The 22,640-nt window shown below is 45.3% G+C and overlaps 3 protein-coding genes across 10 annotated transcripts in view; 2 read left to right on the top strand and 1 right to left on the bottom strand.

The window, feature by feature from the left end:
- Positions 1–22,640, top strand: part of PARL (presenilin associated rhomboid like) — a 231,691-nt gene that overhangs the window by 116,791 nt on the left and 92,260 nt on the right. The window lies entirely within an intron of this gene.
- ABCF3 (ATP binding cassette subfamily F member 3) overlaps positions 1–22,640 on the bottom strand; it is a 291,373-nt gene that overhangs the window by 244,861 nt on the left and 23,872 nt on the right. The window lies entirely within an intron of this gene.
- ABCC5 (ATP binding cassette subfamily C member 5) overlaps positions 1–22,640 on the top strand; it is a 95,832-nt gene that overhangs the window by 66,610 nt on the left and 6,582 nt on the right. For 7 of the 8 annotated variants that reach the window (XM_050780171.1, XM_050780167.1, XM_050780168.1 and 4 more), the window contains 6 exons: positions 1,706–1,892; positions 3,273–3,362; positions 6,285–6,474; positions 11,807–11,966; positions 20,398–20,476; positions 21,772–21,885. In XM_050780171.1, coding sequence (XP_050636128.1) covers positions 1,706–1,892; positions 3,273–3,362; positions 6,285–6,474; positions 11,807–11,966; positions 20,398–20,476; positions 21,772–21,885 — 820 coding nt within the window. Of the gene's footprint in view, positions 1–1,705; positions 1,893–3,272; positions 3,363–3,713; positions 3,790–6,284; positions 6,475–11,806; positions 11,967–20,397; positions 20,477–21,771; positions 21,886–22,640 lie in introns of those variants that run through there. The other variant, XR_007723435.1, reaches the window with a different exon arrangement.

The following is a 22,640-nucleotide window of genomic DNA, read 5'->3' as shown; positions in this document are numbered from 1 at the left end:
AAGGTAGTCATTGACATTTGAGTAGATTTTATTTAAGCATAGAGTATTGTTTATTTGTGAAACTTATATACATTTCATTGTGGAGCTTTGTATTAATAAGAGATTGGAACTAACTTAAATGTTCTTCAATATAAGACAGGTTGAATAAGCTATGGTATATCCAGAGTACTATGTGGCCCTTAAAAAGAATGAGGCAGCTCTATAGGTACTGATAGGGAATGAATATCAGACTGGGTACAGTGGCTCACGCCTGTAATCCCAGCACTTTGGGAGGCTGAGGTTGGTGGATCACCTGAGGTCGGGAGTTTGAGACCAGCCTGGCCAACATGGTGGAACCTTGTCTTTACCAAAAATACGAAAAAATTAACCAGGCGTGGTGGCAGGCGCCTGTAATCCCAGCTCCTTGGGAGGCTGAGGCAGGAGAATCACTTGAATCTGGGAGGCAGAGGTTTCAGTGAGACCAGACGTCGCCACTGCACTCCAGCCTGGGCGACAAGAGCGAGACTCTGTCTCAAAAAAATAAAAATAAAAATTTAGAATATCTCTGAAAGGATTTAAAAAAACCTGTTAGTTGCCACTGCAAGGGAGAACTGGGTAGCTGGAAGATGGGAAGGAGACAGACTTGACTTTTCATGATAAACCTTTTGTAACTTTTAAATTTTCTATTCTGTATATATGTCGCCTATTGCAAAAGTTAGGTAACTATTTTTAGAGAGAAAATTTGGAAAGTTTAGAAAAAAAATTTTCAAAATGTTAAATGACTCAGAAAAATAATTCCTAAACTTTAAGCGGAAAGGAAAGTGAAATGTACTAAATACATACATGTGTATATACCTACACACAGTAAATGTAAGTGCATTGAAAAAAACTGCTGGGAGGAAATGCAGCAGAATATCAACTCTGGTTTTAACAAGGTGATGAGATTATTGGAATTTTACATCTTCCTATTTTTATTGCATTTTCTAAATTTTCTCTAAAGATTACACATTTTATTGGAAAGAGGAAAAGTGATTTTTCAAAGCAAAGCACATCTGCGCAGCAGAACTTCCTGCTCTGGAGTTTTAGTTGTACATCGTGCACTGAGCCTTCAGAGGGGTCTGGTCTGCTCTCTGGGACCCCTACTGATGGCCGTGCCATGCTCCTTCAGTAGCAGTCAAGGTTGCCTGCGTCCCTTTTGCTGTGGTTTAGCTCGCTTCTCCTGGTGCTTGGCTCCACAGCTGGGGAACAAGTGCCATTCTGCACAGTGGCAGTGTGTGCACACACACTTACGGTGTTCCCATATTCCCTCTGAGTTTCTTTTCCCTGGTCTTGAACCATTTCTGCTGTTGGCGTTTGTAACCTTTCTTTCTTTCAGAAAATGCCCTCTCACCTAAGACATTTTTCTAAACTGTGACACAAGCCTCTTTATTCAGTCTTTTCCCATGCTTACTCTGTGCTGAGGTAGATGTTTTTCCCTAACATCTTTAATAGGTTTTTTTTTTTAAAGAGTAACTAAGATTAGAAAAACTTAATGTCCTCCTGTGCATGTGGCCCAGAATACCTCCAGAATTCCTAGAGTACCCTCCTTGAGTTTCCAGGGCATTCTCTCAGTTAGCAATAGGACGTATGTAAACATGTGCCCTCCATCCTGTGATCACTGAAGCTTTGACCGTGTGCGGGGTTGTGTGGTACTTTCTTTGCTCATTAGGTGTTGTCTTTCTCACAGGTACCAGGAGCTGCTGGATGACAACCAGGCTCCTTTTTTCTTGTTTACGTGTGCGATGCGGTGGCTGGCTGTGCGGCTGGACCTCATCAGCATCGCCCTCATCACCACCACGGGGCTGATGATCGTTCTCATGCATGGGCAGATTCCCCCAGCCTATGCGGGTCTTGCCATCTCTTATGCTGTCCAGGTCAGTCTCTGGGATAGGAGCGTCATCTTTGCTTGTTTGAGTCCTTCCTGTGCTGATGTAAAAGAGGCATGATTGGTGGAGGCTCCACCCTGAGCCGTTATTTCAACTCTGGACCCGTAGAGTTGCTTGTGGTCTGATTTGACAGTAACAATCTGGATTTGACTGGGGCAGGTAGGGATAGGAGAGAGGTAAGTGTGGAATCCAGGAATAAAGGAATTGAACTCTGTTGCATGTGTGTAAGAAATAGTTGCTATTTTCTTCAAAAAGAAATATGATCTTGAAAATATTTTCTTACTTGTGGGTTTCTATGTTCACCACCATTTTCATATCTGGCCTCTTTCTAGTCTTCTAAGAAATATTATAGACTCAATGTGCTTCTTATATGCATTTTCTTTTCAGGGACCTGATTTTCCCAATACATACATAAACCCTTCTGGCCCCTAGGGATGATTGAGGGTCTTCAAATAGCTCAGAGAATAGTTGAGAACTTGAGCACTGACTAGATATTTTAAGATGTTGAGTAATTATTGTTACTCTCTAATGATATTGGAATTGTGTTTTTAAGGAGTCTATATTTTAGAGAGGTACAAGCTGAAATATTTGTGGATGAAATAAGCTATCTGCGATTTGCTTCCAAATAATATGGGGGGTGGGGGTAGGAATGGAAGGGAATACAGATGAAACAATATTGGCTGTAAGTTGATCATTTTTACAGCAGAGTTTTGATACCTGGGAGTTCATTATACTACTCCTTCTACTCTTGTGTGTTTGACATTTTTCTGTGTCGAAAAGATAAAAATAAGTAAGTAGTAAAAGGAACCCCAGAGATATATGTCTTCACAGATACCCCAAGATGTCCAGCCACATTTTGCAATTTATTTGACAATTGGTTGGGGAAGACAGTGTGTTATATAGACTGTTTTTAGACTCCCCAGTCTGTGGAGCACGGGGGCTCCAGATTCACTCATTTGCCAGCATTATGTATCTGATTTGACTTTCCTGGAAGCATTCTTACTAGTTGCTCATAGGCTGATATCTCCATTTGTTGTGACTCCCACAAACGGGCTCAGATACAAGTAGGAAGTCCGGAAGTGAATCAGCTGCAGGTATGTGTTACCGGAAATGTAAAGATGAATAGAAAGCCTTTGGGTACAAGAAAGTGGTTCCAGCAGCACCATAATACTGCCCGCATTCACTGAGCATTGCAGTTGATGGGGTAACAGGTATGTCTTCAAAGCTAAGAGAACGACTAGGTCCCTAAGACCAGCTGCTGCATGTGCTCAGTTCTTAGTGATCCTATAGATGAAGGAAGTTCTCCAGCATTGGCCTGGCATGTATTGAAAATGAATTATCTCTTTGATTGTTGTTTTCCATTATCAGTTAACGGGGCTGTTCCAGTTTACGGTCAGACTGGCATCCGAGACAGAAGCTCGATTCACCTCGGTGGAGAGGATCAATCACTACATTAAGGTCAGAGTCAGACTGCTGTAGGCCTTTTACCATGATCTGACTCCTCCTGGAGTCGGTTTACCCTTTGCTACTTCAGCTGGGTGTACAAGGAGGAGGCTTGTGTTCTCTGCGTATCTAATCCCGCAGAATCTCCAGCAGTCTCTCCACCATGCTTGGAATAGGGAAGAGATTACCGTTAGAGTTTCTAAGTATATTTGTAATTTATGTCGAGTTGAGAACTTCATTGGCTAATTTCCAGAACGTTCAGAATCTTGTCAGTTCAGCTTAACTGACTAATGGAGCATTTTCCTTGCACTGTTTAAAACCATGTATTGTTTTAATTCTTACTGTAGTCCAATTGTTCTTAATCAGGATGGCCATCAGGATCCCTGAGCTTTTGACAGGACAAACGTGGCCTCAACTCTGGATTCTGTTGCAGTGAATTGGGGTAGGACCCAGGCTTCTATAGTTTGAAAAACTCTAGCTAATTCTAAACTGCTCTCCCAGCTTACAAACAAGTAAATTTAATTGATACTGAGAGTATCCAGCTCTTCCCACTTTTCCCCAGGAATCCCTTCTGTCTCGCCGTGGGTGGCAGGCATCTTGCTGCTGCCCTAATTGGAACTCTTAAAGCAATTTCCTACAGGGGTGTCTTAGTCCATTTCACACTGCTATAAAGAACTACCTGAGACTGGGTAATTTATGAAGAAAAGAGGTTTAAGTCACTCACAGTTCCGCAGGCTTAACAGGAAGCATGGCTGGGAGGCCTCAGGAAACTTACAATCATAGCGAAAAGTGAAGGGGAAACAAGCATATCTTCCCATGGCAAAGCAGGAGAGAGAGAGAGAAGGTGGAAGTGCTGCACACTTTCAAACAACCAGATCTCCTGAGAACTCATTATCATGAGAACAGCAAGGGGGAAATCCGCCCCCCGATTCAGTCATCTGCCACCAGGCCCCTCCCCTGACACATGAGGATATTATACAATTCAAGATGAGATTTAGGTGGGGACACAGAGCCAAACCATATCAAGGGGTGTCCAATCATTTGGCTTCCCAGGGTCACACTGGAAGAAGACTTGTCTTAGGCCACACATAAAATACTGATGATAGCTGATGAGCTTAAAAAAAAAAGTTGCAAAAAAAGTCTCATAATGTGTTAAGAAAGTTTACACATTTGTGTTAGGCCACATTCAAAGATGTCCTGGGCTACGTGTAGCCCAAGGGCTGCAGACTAGACAAATTTGCTTATAAAGAAGCAGCATTGTAAGTAGTTAGATTCTCAAATTGAACTCAATTCTTAAGAGTTACCTATTTTATTGAACTGCTGTGAGACTTTACAAGCATCTGTGTCATTGTTTATATGTGAAGAGTATATTCTGAGTTCCCAACACTTGACTTTGAAACATAGTTTTGAAAAATTAACTTTTTTCTTTTTTTCCTTTTTTTTTTTTTTTTTTTTTTTTGAGAGAGGGTCTTATTTTGTCGCTCAGGCTTGAGTGCAGTGGCGTGAATACGGCTCAGTCCAGCCTCTATCTCCCAGACTCAAGTGATCCTCCCACCTCAGCCCCCTAAGTAGCTGGGACTACAGGCATGCACCGCTAGGCCCAGCTCATTTTTGTGTTTTTTTTAGAGATGGGTTTCGCCACGTTGCCCAGGCTGGTCTCAAACTCCTGGGCTCAAGCGATCTGCCTCTGCCTCCACCTCCCAAAATGCTGGGATTATAGACAGGAGCCACAGTGTCTGGCCTGAAAAATTACTCTTTCACTTGGGAACTGAGTGTATGTAAACTGAATTTTCTAATAGAGATGTGTTTCACTGATTTGCTTTGACAGTGAACCTCCTTAGTGGTGGAATATTTCTTAAGCTTACAAATGAGTAACTTTCTTATTCTCAGAAAGGATGGCAGGTGGCTGCCCAATGTATCTAGTAATAGCTCTTCTTTAATATTTAGAAATTAGCCTCTTTGCACACTGTCGTGGTATGTCGATGACCCATGTATGTACATATGTGCAGTGTTTGAGTTAAATGTTATGGCTGGTGAGAGCCTCATGCTGGAGAGGTCAGGATTACGGTCAGTGGTGGTACAAAGTGGACTCTGCTGAAACCGGTCACATTTCAGAGGCCTGCCCTCCCACTGACTGTCCCAACACAGAGTCCTTCCAGCTTGGAGTTTTGGACTTCAGGCTTAAGCCCCCAGAGTGCTACAGTCTTTGACCCTTACTTCCCCCATAAGGCTATATACTCCATGGACAATTGCCAGAGAGTTTTAAAAGATCATGAAATACGATTGTTGATGACAAAAATTACCCAAGCAGTTATATCACAGCATTTTGAGCTGGAATAGATTCTCAAGATCATCTAATCCAGTCTCCACAATTTGCAGAGAAGAAACTAAGATGCAGAAGTGGTGATCTGTCCAAGTCACACAGTGGCAAAATTAGAATTAGAGTCTGTGTCTCCTGGATTGACCAAGATGTGCCAGAATGCCAGGATCCAATTAGATGTTCAGTAAATATTAGTTTTCTTCCACCGGATTTAAGCCAATGGTTATCAAATGGTAGAATCCTATCTCAAAGAATTTCAGTAAAAACTGCTATGGTGGAGTGGCGAAAGGCCTCGTGTCTGCCTGTGTCGGTTTTCCCTTGGCCCCCAAGGCAGCTTTGTGGAAGAATTCCTTGAGACAAAAGGTAGTCCAAACACCACTTCCCTCCCCAGGCTGCTGCTAGTAGCCATAACACTTAGTAGCCATTGTGCTCTGTCTCTGTCTGGTTTAGTGATAATAAGCATTTACTGCCAAGGGATTCTTTCCTAGCAAGGTGACAGGGTGGCAGCTACCTCGGTGTGGCTACTATGGTTGTCCTGGTTTTATTTCTCTGTGACAAAGCCTGCAGCTTCCCAAGAATCTGTGGTCAGTCTGAACCGGCCACTCCTGTCTCCCCAGACTCTCTCCTTGGAAGCACCTGCCAGAATTAAGAACAAGGCTCCCTCCCCTGACTGGCCCCAGGAGGGAGAGGTGACCTTCGAGAATGCAGAGATGAGGTACCGAGAAAACCTCCCTCTCGTCCTGAAGAAAGTATCCTTCACGATCAAACCTAAAGAGAAGATTGGCATTGTGGGGCGGACAGGATCCGGTAAGGATGTGCAAAGCCTTCTTTGAATCCATTGGAACGTAGCAGTTTATGAAATACCACTTTCATCCCTTTAAACCAGATTCTTGTTTGTTTGATAAGCGATTAGTGTCTCAGCCCCCACTGAAACCAATTTTCTAGGTTTATTGTTGACCCCGCTTTGTTAACATTGAGTGCTGTTCCCAGTCATAAATGTGCACATTCTCAATGCAGAACACTGGGGCACACAGCCAAGTACGAAAGAGGAGCAGCACCCACAACTCTGCCACCCAGAGAGAAGCACTGGTAACATTTTGGTAGCTATCTTGTTAGGCTTCCTCTAGTAATATGTAGGTTTACAAAAATGAGGTCATTGACACATGCTGTTTCATGACCTTCTTTTAAAACTGTCAGTAGGCCAGGTGCAGTGGCTTACGCCTGTAATCCCAGCACTTTGGAAAGGCGAGGTGGGTGGCTCACCTGAGGAGTTCAACACCAGCCAGAACAACATGGTGAAACCCTGTCTCTACTAAAAGTCCAAAATTAGTCAGGTGTGGTGGCGCATGCCTGTAATCCCAGCTACTCAAGAGGCTGAGGTAGGAGATTGCTTGAACCCGGGAGGCAGAGGTTGCAGTGAGCCAAGATCATGCCACTACACTCCAGCCTGGATGACAGAGCAAGACTCCGTCCCAAAAAAAAAAAAAAAAAAGGAAAAGAAATGTGTAAATGTAGATCCTCTAGATTTCTAGGGTCGCGACTTGAGTAATTTACTTCTTTTTTTATTTGAGACGAAGTCTCACTCTGTCACTAGGCTGGAGTGCAGTGGAGCGATCTCGGCTCACTGCAACCTCCACCTCCCAGGTTCAAGCGATTCTCCTGTCTCAACCTCTCGATTAGCTGGGACTACAGGCACACCAGCTAATTTTTTTGTATTTTTAGTAGAGATGGGGTTTCACCATGTTGACCAGGATGATCTCGATCTCCTGACCTCATGATCCACCCGCCTTGGCCTCCCAAAGTGCTGGGATTACAGGTGTGAGCCATCGCACCTGGCCCCTTTTTTTTCACTTTCATTCCTGAATAGCATTTCAAAGATTGAACTTGTCTTCTTTTACTGCCTTTTTATCCTTGTGTAAGAGGTCTTTGATTCAGTTTTCATTAACTTTCTAGGCTGTATGCTTCTTTGGCATCAAAACTCTTCTAGCTTTTTACCTTGCCATTAAAAAAAAAGAAAAGAAAAGAAATAAAAACGCTTTTATCTTTTCTGGCCAATTTATTTTAAAGAACTTTCTAAGGAAGAAAAGAAAAAAGCCATTTCCTCCTCTCTGTTTGAGGGAATGACTTCATGTCAAAACAAGACATTGCTCCAGGTCTTTCATGCTGGAAGGGAATCTTCAGCCAAGCAGAGTGGCTGTCCCCAAGCCTTTTTACTGTTCTCTGCCTTGAGCCCCTCTGCTGCATTGGTCCCCAGGGGTACACGGCTCCCCTGAAAGCTGACCGATGTCCCTTGTTGTGATTTCCCTTTAACACAGGTGAGACAGGCAAAACAGGCACCACAACTTCATTAAACAGTAGTTAGTGTCAGAAAAGAAATAAACAAGAAAAAGAACATAGCAGCCGGGTGTGGTGGTTCACACCTGTAATCCTAGCCCTCTGGGAGGCCAAGGTGGGTGGATCACCTGAGGTGTCAGGAGTTTAAGACCAACCTGGCCAACATGGTGAAACCCCATCTCTACTAAACATACAAAAAGTTAGCCGGGCGTGGTGGACACCTGTAATTCTAGCTACTCGGGAGGCTGAAGCAGGAGAATCTCTTGAACCTGGGAGGTAGAGGTTGCAGTGAGCCGACATTGCACCACTGCCCTCCAGCCTGGGCAACAAGAGTGAAACTCCATCTCAAAAAAAAGCCTGATTTACACTCTGTCTTAACAGAGCTTCTTCCAAGTTTCACGGGAAACTGGAAACTCTTCTGTGGTCATTCATGTCAGTCGAGGACTTCACTGCCTTTCTTACCAGCACATTCCATCAATGCAAAGATGGTCAGATTCAGAGGACTCTGAAGTCTTCCAGTCCAGGTGGTCCAAATCTACGTGCCTTTGTTAAAGTGGAACAACTTGACCCATTGCTTCAAGCACCATTCCTTCCTTGGCTTAGATTTTTTTTTTTTTTTTAATTATTTATTTATTTAGAGACGGAGTTTCACTCTTGTCTTGTTGCCCAGGCTGGAGCGCAGTGGCGTGATCTTGGCTCACTGCAACCTCTGCCTCCTGGGTTCAAGTGATTCTTCTGCCTCAGCCTCCCTAGTAGCTGGGATTACAGGTGCCCGCCACCACGCCCAGCTAATTTTTTGTATTTTTAGTAGAGACAGAGTTTCACTATGCTGGCCAGGCTGGTCTCAAACTCCTGACCTCAGATGATCCACCCACCTCGACCTCCCAAAGTGCTGGGATTACAGGCGTGAGCCACTGCACCTGGCTCCCTTAGCTTAGCTCTTAAAGCACTGCCTTGGCCCAGAGGGGGTGTCTCCCTCCCCTTCTTCTATCTGGGAAAGGGGCCAGGAACTGAGTCCCCCAACTCTGAACAGAGTCATTCATTTCTTTTCTTTTCTTTTCTTTTTTTTTTTTTTTTTTGAGAGACAGAGTCTCGCTCTGTCGCCCAGGCTAGAGTGCCGTGGTGTGATCTCGGCTCTGGAGTCGCTGGGATTACAGGCACATGCCACCATGCCCAGCTAATTTTTTTTTTTTTTTTTAAAGTAGAGACCGGGTTTTGCCAAGTTTGCCAGGCTAGTCTCAAACTCCTGGCCTCAAGTGATCCATCCACCTTGGCCTCCCAAAGTGCTGGGATTACAGTGAACCACTGCGCCCACCGGCCTGGAGTCATTCATTTCTAGGAGAAGAACTATGCTGCTAGACAAACCAGGTTTCCTAACTTGTTTCTGGTAGAAGCATGTGGGGATTATTGCATTAGGAAGATGGGTCCTAATACACTCTCCTAATACAGCTTTTTCCAAGTTCCTGGGCGTTACTTCTTCCAAGCTTTATGGGTGTTTTCAGGTTCCCATTAGGCTGTAAGACAGAGGTATGCCCAGGGGACAGATCCCGACAGTGGGGTTGTGGCTGTAGACACTGGGGCAAGGTGGGCTGTTTGTGCCCTCCATGAGTGCTGAAGAGACAGCGTCATGGTGATCTCGATGAGGCCCTCATGAGAGGTCTTTTACGACACGGAGGCAAAAGAAGGGTAGGAGGGTCAAGAACCAGGCATTCGGCCAAGGAAAATGATTCAACAGCTAAAACACTGTAGTTCTAAATCTAAGCCATGGAACCAAGTTGCAGAAAGGTAGACAGGACTATGGCAAACTTATTTTCTTTTTGGCACTATAGAGAGAGCACCTTTTAAATGTTTATATCCTTTGACATAGTAGTTTCAGTTCTAAGATTCTTTCCCAAGGAAATCGTCTGAGGTAGCAGTGAAGTTTCAGCACTAAGATATAGGACACAACGTTATTATAAGTTTTACATAAACTAAATGTTCACCCTAAGAGGGCTGATTGATCAAGAATACGTCCACATGATGGAATATTGCAAGCACTAAAATTGTATCTTGAAAATGTTTTTTAAAATGGTTGACTGCCTGTTATACAATGCTTTTGTTTTGTTTTGTTTTGTTTGAAACAGAGTCTCATTCTGTTGCCCAGGCTGGAGTGCAATGATGTGATCTCGGCTCACTGCGACCTCCACCTCCCAGGTTCAAGCGATTCTCCTGCCTCAGCTTCCTGAGTAGCTGGGATTACAGGCACCTGCCACCATGCCTGGCTAATTTTTGTATTTATAGTAGAGATAGGGTTTCGCCATGTTGGCCAGGCTGGTCTCGAACTCCTGACCTCAGGTGATCCGCCCGCCTCAGCCTCCCAAAGTGCTGGATGGCGTGAGCCACCGTGCCTGGCCAATAGAGTGTTAAGTGAAAAAAGCAATTATAATATTGCATTTCTGATATGATCTCAACTCTGAGGAAAGACTGAAAGGAAGTGTGCCCAAAATGATAGAAGTAAGATTATGAGAGCTTGATGATGTCATCTCATATTACTTAATGTAAAACTTTTCAAATGAAGATTCGGTTAACCGATTCTGCTGACCACTGTAATAACACTGGTCCCCTAAACCTGTTCTCTGCCATAGTTTCCTGTCACAGTAGAGCCATTGACAGCCACTCATTGAGTCGAGGCAAAACCTCCTTCCCGTGCGTGTTTGTTTATCCCTGGAACTTCTTCCATTCCCCAGCTGCTGCCGTGGCAACAAGAGGCCTTGTCTTAGTCTCTCTCTCAGCTGTAATGAGGGGATAGGGAGAGAAAAGGCATCTTGTCCTCTGGTTTGCCCCTCAACTGCTTGCTGTAAGATCTCTGTTCTCCTGACTTTGCCTAAGGAGCATTCAGCTCTGTGCACCTGTTCCTAAGGTAACCAGGAGGCATTTTTCCATTTTACTTTCATGAAAATGGAATGGTTGGCCAGGCACAGTGGCTCATGCCTGTAATTCCAGCACTTTGGGAGGCCGAGGTGGGCGGATCACAAGGTAGGGAGTTTGAGACCAACCTGGCCAATATGGTGAAACCCCATCTCTACTAAAAATACAAAAATTATTTGGGCGTGGTGGTGCGCGCCTGTAGTCCCAGCTACTCGAGAGGCTGAGACAGAAGAATCACTTGAACCTAGGAGGTGGAGGTTGCAGTGAGCCGAGATCGTGCCACTGCACTCCAGCCTGGGCAACAGAGCGAGACTCCATCTCAAAAAAAAATGAAAATGGAATGGTCCCTTCCCCTCCTTCTCAGGCTGAAGCTGTGTAATTTGAAGGTGTCTGCCTTGTATCTCAGGAAAGTTAATCACTTTTTTCTATCATTTTATACATTATCTCAGTTAATCAGTTGAAATAACAACTGACTAGAAATAGAAAAACAGGCCGGGCGCGGTGGCTCAAGCCTGTAATCCCAGCACTTTGGGAGGCCGAGACGGGCGGATCACGAGGTCAGGAGATCGAGACCATCCTGGCTAGCACGGTGAAACCCCGTCTCTACTAAAAAATACAAAAAAAAACTAGCCGGGCGAGGTGGCGGGCGCCTGTAGTCCCAGCTACTCGGGAGGCTGAGGCAGGAGAATGGCGTGAACCCGGGAGGCGGAGCTTGCAGTGAGCTGAGATCCGGCCACTGCACTCCAGCCTGGGCGACAGAGCGAGACTCCGTCTCAAAAAAAAAAAAAAAAAAAAAAAAAAAATAGAAAAACAGTTGGCATTGCCCTGAGGCTAAACCAGCATTGTCCTCACAGAATTTGCTAACAGCTCCTCTCTCGCATGTCTTCTGACTCATCAGGGAAGTCCTCGCTGGGGATGGCCCTCTTCCGTCTGGTGGAGTTATCTGGAGGCTGCATCAAGATTGATGGAGTGAGAATCAGTGATATTGGTCTTGCCGACCTCCGAAGCAAACTCTCCATCATTCCTCAAGAGCCGGTGCTGTTTAGTGGCACTGTCAGGTGAGGACTTGAGCACGTGCATGCCTCGTGCCTCGCTTAGAGGCTGGGTGGGCACGTGGGACCACACGATGCTAGCACTACACCCTGGGACCATGAGTTCGCCATCTCTAGTCTGGTGCTTTTCCCACTACACCATGTGCTTGCTGGTGCAGAAGGGAGAGGCAGCCCCACTGCACACGCCACTTGGTTGACTAAAGGGGACAGGAAGGCCTGTAGCACAGCGCTGAAGAGGCCAGAGAGATCTGGGCTCAGAGCTCTGCTCCGTGACTTCGGACAAGTTATTTAACCACTCTTGTGCCTGTTTCCTTGCCCATAAGATGGGGATGCTTTAAAGATCTGTTGCTGTGAAGGTTGAGTAAGTTCATGTACATTATATAAGCACAGGGCCTGGCAAATGGTAAGCATTCGGCAAATGGTGGCTGCTGTCATCAGCCCCAACAACATCATCCTCACCTGCCTCCCACTCCATTCTGTCATCTCTCCTAGGTGCGCTAAAAGTTGCAGTTTTTGTTTTTTTTTTTGAGTTGGTGTCTCACTCTGTTGCCCAAGCTGAAGTACAGTGGCACGATCTTGGCTCAAAGCAACCTTCGCCTCCTGGGTTCAAGTGATTTCTCCTGCCACAGCCTCCCGAGTAGCTTGGATTACAGGCGCCCCCTGCCACGCCCAGCTAATTTTTGTATTTTTAGTAGAGATGAGGTTTCACTATGTTGGCCAGGCTGGTCTTAAACTCCTGACCTCAAGTGATCCATCCGCCTCGGCCTCCCAAAGAGCTAGGATTACAGGCGTGAGCCACTGTACCCAGCCAAAAGTTCCAGTTCCAATGGTGGCTTTCAGGCGTTATTAGTCCTCGTGTTATTTCGTTTTCTAGTGTCTTCTTTGATACTCTGGAATTATGTCACTTTCTGAAATCTGCCAAGATGCCAGAGATAAAATCCCTCTTCTTGGCCTATTAAAACAGACCAAGGAGAAAGCATCACATTATCTTTCCTAAGCTTACCTGATCCTACCTTTACCCTTAAGCTTCTCCCTCCTAAAAACAGTGGATTTCCATCATTTGTGTCCCTATTAAAAAATCATTCTAAAAGTAATTTTTAGCAGTTTTCAGAAAAATTGGTACCAACCTGATTTCAAATAATCATAGGCAGTGTTCAGACTTGTTTTAAAACTATCCCCTCTACCTTTGGAAATGGCATTTGAACTCAAGGAACTTTGGTAGATACCTTAGTCTGCTCAGGCTGCTGTATATACCAACATACCATAGACTGGGTGGCTTAAACAACAGAAATTTATTTCTGTCAGTTCTGGAGGCTGGGAAGGCCGGGATGGGTGTCTGCTGAAGGCCCTCTTCCTGGTTTGCAGATGGCTGTCTTGTTCTGTCCTCATGTGGCCTTTCCTCGGTGTGTGCCTGTGGTGTGTGCCCTCGGAAAGGAGAGCTCTTGTGTCTCCTCTTCTTGAGGCCCCACCCTCATGATCTCATCTAAACCATGATCTCATCTAAACCCCTCCTTACAGCCCCACCTCCAGATACCATCACATTGGGGTCAGTGTTTCAACAATTTAATTCTAGGGGCACACAAACCTGTAGTCCATAGTAGTAAATCAGCAGAATTCTCACCTGTGTTTGTGTAGAGTCAACACCCTAGGGTATGTTTATTTTGGTATTTCTGTAGTTGAATCTGGACAGCATGCACTGTATCTGTGGTTGATAATAAACCATTCTCTTTGGGTATTGAGGTAATAAGGTCAGACAAGCGATATCAGAAGAAAAGTAGAGTTTATTGGCTAGGCGTGGTGGCTCATGCTTGTAATCCCAGCACTTTGGGAGGCTGAGGCAGGTGGATCACCTGAGGTCGGAAATTTGAGACCATCCTGACCAACATGGAGAAACCCCTCTCTACTGAAAATACAGAATTATCCAGGCGTGGTGGCACATGCCTGTAATCCCAGCTACTTGGGAGGCTGAGACAGGAGAATCACTTGAACCCGGGAGGCGGAGGTTGTATTAAGCTGAGATCGCGCCATTGCACTCCAGCCTGGGTAACAAGAGTGAAACTCCATCTCTAAATAAATAAATAAATAAGGAAAATGTTGCCTAATTGGCTTTTCCCATAAATCTCTCTATATTTAAATGCCACAGGAACACCTTGAAAAAAAAATTGGCCTTACGATACTTGTTTTTGGCCATAAGAACTATTTTTTTTAATCATCATTTGGAAGAGAATTAAGAAATAAAGCATGTTAAATTTGAGAAAATGCTGCCACCAAGAAGCCTCGGTTTTAATTTAAAAATTTTATAGCATTTCATTTGGGTTTGTGAATTGGGAGCTTCTAGAGTTAGTGGTTAAGAATTGACCATGATGCCGGGCGCAGTGGCTCATGCCTGTAATCCTAGCACTTTGGGAGGCTGAGGCAGGAGCATCACTTAAGCTCAGGAGTTTGAGACCAGCCTGGGCAACATAGTGAGACCACGTCTCTGCTTTTTAAAATAATATAAAATGTTTAAAGAAAAAGAATTGACCGTGGGCACGTGCAGCTGCTGTGGGTAGAACATCATAGACCTGTAGCTTTAGTGGAATTGGAATCATTTATCTCCAGAGAAAGAAATGTTGGCTGCTTTGTGGCTAACTCAGTAGTTGGTATACTGCTGTCCTGGGTTTGTAGCTACTGAGCTTAGAGTGCAGCTTAGGAAGTCAGCTGTGCAAAGTGAGAAAATCGTTTCAGTTAAATTTTCTGCCAGCTCTAATTTTGGCTTTTTAGTCAGTAGTAGACACTGAGGAAAAATTAAATGCCAGACTTGTCCTTTATCCCCTAAGGTTTCCTTTTATCCTGTGAGGGTTCTTATGGATCCCAGAAAATGTTCAGCTCTTGGTATTCTTTTGTTTTTGAGACAGAGTCTCGCTCTGTCACCCAGGCTGGAGTTTCAGCTCACTGCAACCTCTGCCTCCTGGGTTCAAGTGATTTGCGTGCCTCAGCCTCCTGAGTCGCTGGGACCACAGGCATGGGCCACCATGCCCAGCTAGTAGAGATGGGGTTTCACCATGTTGGCCAGGCTGGTCTCGAATATCTGACCTCAGGTGATCTGCCCACCTCAGCCTCCCAAAGTGCTGGAATTACAGGCGTGAACCACCACACCCGGCCGGTATTCTTTTGCTTTTCTTAGAAGACAGAAAGCCTATGATGAGTTTCCCAAGGCAAAGGCAGGATACATGAGCTGTTTCCTCAACTACCTCCTAGAGACTCTGAATCTGGAAACTGCGCCTCCACCACCATTAGCCAGTATTGAGGGTGGGTACCTCTTCTTGAGACACCTGCAAACAATTAAAACTTGAAAGGAACTCTTAGGGGAAAAGCAAGGTAAAACCAAAATCAAACCAACAAAACTCAGAAAGTCACAAGATATAAATTTCTGAGTTGTTCTGTGTACAAATATAATTAATCTAAATCATAGGCCAGATCATGTGGGACCACACCCCTTCCTAGATTAGCCAGAGTGCTGATCCATTCTAGTACCTGCATCCCAGCCCTCCCTTACCTGCCCGTGTGGGCCTGAGTTCTCCGGCCTGTGTTTCTGCAGATCTCTATTGTTTTGCCCTCATGACTGGCTCCAAGAAGAGAGGCCCCTTTTCATCCAGGCCTTAAAACACTTTTGCTGGCCTCTGTCTCATGGCCCTAGCTTTCCCCACCTTCTCCCAGAGCTCCCTGTGCTTCCTGGACCCAGGAAACCCAGCCCTGGCCTCTGTCCTGTCCCCCGCAGCTGGAGTGTTTTTCATCCTGAGGACTGACCGGAGCCTGGCTAGGCTGACGATGAGCTGTCCCCAGCTGTCACTCTGGTCTCTCTTGAGTCTTGGTCCCCTGTGAGTGACGGGTACCTTGTCTACTCGGAGCACTTCTGCCTGGTGCCCATTCATTAGCAAGAAACAGTGTTCGCATTTCTTCTTCTTCAGGTGCCCTCTCCTTTTGATCTGCTCATTAATTTTTTTTTTTTTTTTTGAAGCGGAGTCTCACTTTGTCACCCAGGTTGGAGTGCAGTGACATGATCTCTGCTCACTGCAGCCTCCACCTCCTAGGTTCAAGCAGTTCTCCCCAGTAGCTGGGATTACAGGCACCCGCCACCATGCCTGGCTAATTTCTGTATTTTTAGTAGAGATGGGGTTTCACATTGTTGGCCAGTCTGGTCTTGAACTCCTGACCTCAGGTGATCTGCCCACCTTGGCCTTCCAAAGTGCTGGGATTAGCCATGAGCCACCGTGTCCCACCTGTCATAACCATCTTAATTGTATTTAACAAATGCTCAAAACTTCATGAGACAGACACCATTGTTAGGCATATTTTATTTTACCAAATAGTGAGGTTTCACTGTGTTGCCCAGGCTAGTCTTAAACTCCTGAACTCAAGAGATTCTCCCACCTCTGCCTCCCGAAGTGCTGGGATTATAGGCGTGAGACACCGCCCTTGGCCTTTATGCCTATTTTATATAGATGATGAAACTGAAATCCAGAGAGTGAGAGTAATTTGCCCAAAGACATACAGCTAAAAGTGGTAGAGCTAGGATTTGAACCCAGGCTGACTGGCTGGCTCTCCTCACTACACTCACTGCGTTGCCTCCTGAAGCATGTGTCACGACCCCACTATTAACCACAACCTTGATATTCCATCTCTCCAAAAAACAGACTTGCCTCTTTATGGATCTTGACCTTTAGTTACATTTCTTTTCCCAGCATCTTCAAAGTCTCATCTGCCTTCCTCATCTCAAAAACGAAAAAAGAAAGTCACCCAATCTATGCCTTTCTCTTGTCTTTTTTATTTGCTCTACTTTTGCTCTTAACTTTTTTCACCTAATCTGACTCTTAGCAACTAAAAGCCACAATCAGTCCACATTTCTGCTTACCTCAAAATAGGGTTTCCTTTAGTTTCCTGATAGAAGAAGGTACGTGAGTCCCAAAATCTCCTGCTCCGAAGACTGAGGCTGCTAGAAGCACCCAGCACAGATGACAGGGCAGCGTGGTTTACTACAGTGTTCTCTACTATATCCAGGGTGAATTGCTGTATTGTCTCACACTTTGGGAGATATTCTTGGCTTCATTTAGCAGTGGTCAGTGTTGACTATTGCTAAAAATAAAATATAAAGAACCAAAGATGAAAATGTACTTTTGGCAAGATAGGACTCCAGGGGTTCTGATTGTTAAAAATAACTGCCCTCATGTTCAGACACTTTTCTATCCAATCACTTAACTGAAACCGTTTGATTAAGTGGATGCATAACTTTGCTTTCATTTCTGTCTGTGGGTCAGACCCAGGACCATCTGGCTTCTCTAATGAGGGAAGATATTTTTCCATTCCTGATTAAGCTCCCTGTTGAGGTGGGTCTGGTCTGCCTTACTGTGTACCACCTACCAGTGTATGCAAACATTCCTTTTCTATCTGGAACCCATTGTTTAGTGGTCTGAAGCTCCTTCAGCTGGTGTGATGGACCTGGATGAATTGAATGTTAAGCCTGGGCTGGGCACAATGGCTCACACCTGTAATCCCAACACTTTGGGAAGCCAAGGCAGATGGATCACCTGAGATCTGGAGTTCGAGACCAGCCTGGCCAACATGGGGAAACCGTGTCTACCAAAAAATAAAAGTTAGCCAGGTGTGGTGGTGCACACCTGTAGTCCCTGCTTCTTGGGAGGCTGAGGCACAAAAATTGCTTGAACCTGGGGGGTGGGGCAGAGGTTGCAGTGAGCTGAGATGCTACTGCACTCGAGCCTGGGTGACAGAGTAAGACTCTGGCTCAAAAAATAAGAATGTTATGCTTGTTGTCATATTCACCCATAGAAAATCTGATAGGGCCAGCTACTCAGTGGGCAGGAGACTGCACTTTTGTGTGCAGCAGTTCCTGCTTCTCTGTGGTTTCACTTTCTGCAGTTTCAGTTACCCATGATCAAGCGGGGTCCAAAAATATTACATACTATATTTTGTGAGAGACAGACCACAGTCAATCATGTTCATTACAGCATATTGTTATGATTATTTGATTTCATTATTGTTAATCTCTTACTGTGCCTAATTTATAAATTAAACTTTATCATAGGTATGTATATATAGGGAAAAAAAACTTGGCATTTATAGAGTTCAGTACTATTTGTGGTTTGAGGCATCTACCAGGGCTCCCTGAAGCATACCCTTGTGGATGACGGGGGACTCCATGCCTGCTGTTTCATCCAGCGGCATCTGATGGACTTACTCGCTGTATTTGTATCCTGGGGCTGTCACAAACAGTTTAAGCCACAAACTAGATGGTTTCAAACAACAGAAATGTACTATCTCACAGTTCCGGGGGCTGGAAGTCTAAAATCAAAGTGTCAGTTGGGCCATGCTGCCAGTGAAACCTGTAGGGGAGGACGCTTCCTTGCCTCTTCCAGCTTCTGGTAGTTGAGGCCATCTTTGGCATTCCTTGGCTTGTGGATGCACCCTCTGGCCTCTGCCTCCATTGTCACATGATGCCCTCCCAATGTTTCTCTGCCTTCACATGGCCATCTCTCATAAGGACCAGTATTAAGGGCCCACCCTTCTCTATTACTGTGGTATGACCTCATCTCAACTAATTACATCTGCAAATTACCCTATTTCCAAATAAGGTCACATTCTTAGGTACTTAGGTGTCTCTTGGGGAGACACAGTTCAACCCATTAAACTGTACAGTATTAAACAACACTTCCTAGGCCAGGGGTAGTGAGAAGTGAGCATGTTCCAAGCGGGAAAAATGCTGTGCAAAGGGCAAGAGGCACTGGAGAGCAGGGCGGGTCAGAATCTCCCAGGAGATCGAGAGACGCCCAAAAAGCAGAAATGAGGCAGTGCCGGCCTGCTCTCCCCCTCTCACCAGAGTTCTGTGATAATGACGTGATTGTATTTGCATGCCTGTAATTAGTAACCCCAGGTACGGAGACAGGTGTGTGGCATAGAGCAAAAGTCCATGTTTCTCCCAGAGATTTTCCTGTTTCCCACATGCCAGGCATAATTTTATGAGCAAAGCAAATTATTCTTAATACTTTTCAGATTATTAGACCTCCAAATGTTATGTGTAGATCAAGACAAGACATCCACAATTACTGTAACATCCCAGTTTTCCACCAAATACCTGTTCCACCACCAGCTCTCCACCCTCATCCTCAGTGGCAAAGATAATTTTTTCCTGTCCTAAACATTTCTAGTCCTGGCCGGGCACAGTGGCTCATGCCTGTAATCCCAGCATTTTGGGAGGCCAAGGTAGGCTAATCACTTGAGCTTGAGCGCTGAAATTTGAGACCAGCCTGGGCAACATAGCAGAACCCATCTCTACAAAAGATACAAAAATAACATGGTGTGCGCCTGTAGTCCCAGCTACTCAAGAGGCTTAGGTGGGAGGATAGCTGGATCTCAGGAGGAAGACGTTGCAGTGAACCGAGATTATACCACTGCACTCCAGTCTGGGTTACAGAGACTAAAAAAAAAAAAATCTAGTCTCGTTCTTTTGGTATCACCTCTGATTTCCTTGAGGTAGATACTGTTGGCACAGTAAGCAAAAATGGCCCCCAAACTGGTCTTCTGTGCCAGGAAATTTCCTTTTTCTTGACTTGTCCTTTATTCTCTCTCTCCTTCTTCCTCCACCCTTCTACTGGATCAATTTCTTTTCCTGGTCAGGCCAGCTGTCGTGGAGCCCCATGCTCAATGACAGGGCTGTGAACCAGATAGACCAAGAGAAAGAGGGTGCTTTTCTAAGTTTGTATGTACGGAGAGATGTATTTTATTTTATTTTTATTTTATTTTATTTTATTTTATTTTATTTTATTTTATTTATTGAGATGGAGTCTCACTCTGTCGCCCAGGCTGGAGTGCAGCGGTGTGATCTTGGCACACTGCAACCTCTGCCTCCCAGGTTAAAGCAATTCTCCTGCCTCAGCCTCCCAAGTAGCTGGGATTACAGGCGCCCACCACCACGCCTGGCTAATTTTTGTATTTTTAGTGGAGACAAGGTTTCACCATGTTGGCCAGGCTGGTCTTGACCTCCTGACCTCTAGTAATCCACCTGCCTTGGCCTCCTAAAGTTCTGGGATTACAAGCACGAGCCATCGCACCCACCTGAAAGATTTATTTTAACAAATACATGCACAGGAAAAAATCTAGAAGGATATTTGGCAATATTTGCATTTATAAATTGTTCTATAACTGGTATTATTTACATAGTAAAAATAATAAAAGAATAAATCAAGTTTTATGGAGATGAGGAGGTGGCCCATTGTGCAGTCAGAGCTCCCATCTGGCTGGTTGGGGAATGAGCCGTCTGTGATTGTCAAGGTTTGGAGTCTTCTCTCCCCGTGCATGTGTGTTAAACATCTTCCACAGACAGCCTTTGCCAGTAGGTCGCTTCAGGGCGGGACCACTGAGAAATTCCTGTGTTTCTCCCTAGATCAAATTTGGACCCCTTCAACCAGTACACTGAAGACCAGATTTGGGATGCCCTGGAGAGGACACACATGAAAGAATGTGTAAGTGAAGAGCCTGGGGGAGCCGTGCTGGGATGGTGAGGGTGGAAGCACGGCAGTGCCATTGCCACACCCTGTCTGATCTGGCTGTGCCACCAGGATGCCTGTGGACGAAGCCTTCGTGGCAGGGCTCTCCAAGTCTTTCAGATACCTAGGAAAAGCTGATCTCTCCCAGTCCCACCTCCCACACTGCCCACGGTCATTTTGGCCTTGCACTATCCATTGATTGAAGATAGTAATGACAACTACTTAGAATTAAGTGATGCTTTTAATTTGTTTTATTAGTCATGACAGTGTAACATACTTTGAAGCATCCACATGTATGCAAAAGATACATAACGTGGCCAGGTGCAGTGGCTCACACCTGTAATCCCAGCACTTTGGGAGGCCGAGGCAGGTGGATCATCTGAGGTCAGGAGTTCGAGACCAGCCTGACCAATATGATGAAACCCTGTCTCTACTAAAAATACAAAAATTAGCTGGGTATGGTGGTATGCACATGTAATCCCAGCTACTCAGGAGGCTGAGACAGGAGAATCGCTTGAACCCAGGAGGCAGAGGTTGCAGTGAGCTGAGATTGCACCACTGCACTCCAGCCTGGGCAACAAGAGCAAAACTCTGTCTCAAAAAAAAAAAAAAAAAAAAAAAAAGATACATAACGGATTGAGTCTGCATAAAGCACACAGTGTGCATAAGGGCCACAGACCTTTTGGGATAACTCAGTAGGCCCGCACAAGCAGCTGTAGTGTACAGATTGATACCCCTGGCCTGGGGTGAGGTTTCTGGTGTGCCTGGGTTGAGTCAGGCCTGGGATCCCCTGCCCTAATTCAACTATTAGTAGATGAGCTCTGTTTTTTCCTTTCCTCTACCGGGATTCCTCTCATTTGAAGAGTAAGTTCTGCAGCTTACAAAAAATGTTTCACAGTCACGGGCCTACAGCTTTGGACTTCAAAAGGAGAGTACTTTTCCTTACTCTATTTCCTATTGCATGACCATATTTTCAGAACCAAAACTTAAGGCCCACTATCTAACTCAATTTTGGGGACATGAAATCATTGGAATTTCTGGGATGTTTTAATGGTATAAAGCTAACAGAATAGTCTATTGGAATCATGGACTGCCTTGGAAGTGGGTCCTAGTGCGCATGATCAGTACACCTGCACCTTCGTTCCAGATGAGGCAGGTTCTTGGCTAATAGTTGTTTCATCTGTTTCAGAATAATTTCTTGTTGTCCTTGGATTTTCAGGAAATTCAGCTTAGTTTCTTACCCCTCCGATCTCTACTTTCCTTTTCCCTAGATTGCTCAGCTACCTCTGAAACTTGAATCTGAAGTGATGGAGAACGGGGATAACTTCTCAGTGGGGGAACGGCAGCTTTTGTGCATAGCAAGAGCCCTGCTCCGCCACTGTAAGGTAAGGCAGTTCGTGGTTGGCAGGGAAGGGGCGGCAGCAGAGAATGGCAACGTTTTAGTGCAGCCTTTCCCTGATGCAGTGGGGTCCAAAGGTATTCCTGGCTGTGAACCCTTTTGGCACTTTCTAAGAGCATGGCCAGTGAGAACTCTAACCCTGACACAGTTTGGGTATATCGGGTTCGGGTATGTTGGGTTTGGGTATGTCAGGGTCGGGTTTGGGTGTGTGGGGTTCGGGTGTGTGGGGTTCGGGTGTGTCAGGTTCGGTGTGTCGGTTTTGGGGTATATCGGTTTGGGTATATCGAGTTTGGGTATATTGGTTCTGGGTATATCGGGTTTGGGTATATCGGGTTTTGGGGAGGGAGAACAGGGGTTGCTTTGTTTTTAACTTCATCCAAGACTGACTTTTGTTTCTGGCCATTGAGTAGTTTTGTACAACTGCAAACCATAGACATAGTATTTTTTTTTTTTTTAATTTTGAGACGGAGTCTTGCTTTGTCCCCAGGCTGGAGTGCAGTGGCACAATCTCGGCTCACTGCAACCTCCACCTCCCGGGTTCAAGCGATTCTCCTGCCTCAGCCTCTGGAGTAGCTGGGATTACAGGTGCCCACCACCATGCCAGACTAATTTTTGTATTTTTAGTAGAGATGGGGTTTCACCATGTTGACCAGGCTGGTCTTGAACTCCTGACCGCATGACCCGCCTGCTTTGGCCTCCCAAAGTGCTGGGATTACAGGCATGAGCCACGGAGCCCAGCCG

The sequence above is a fragment of the Macaca thibetana genome, chromosome 2, assembly GCF_024542745.1.
Source record: "Macaca thibetana thibetana isolate TM-01 chromosome 2, ASM2454274v1, whole genome shotgun sequence".
Classification (NCBI taxonomy): Eukaryota; Metazoa; Chordata; class Mammalia; order Primates; family Cercopithecidae; genus Macaca; species Macaca thibetana.
This window is presented reverse-complemented; position numbering and strand designations above follow the sequence as displayed.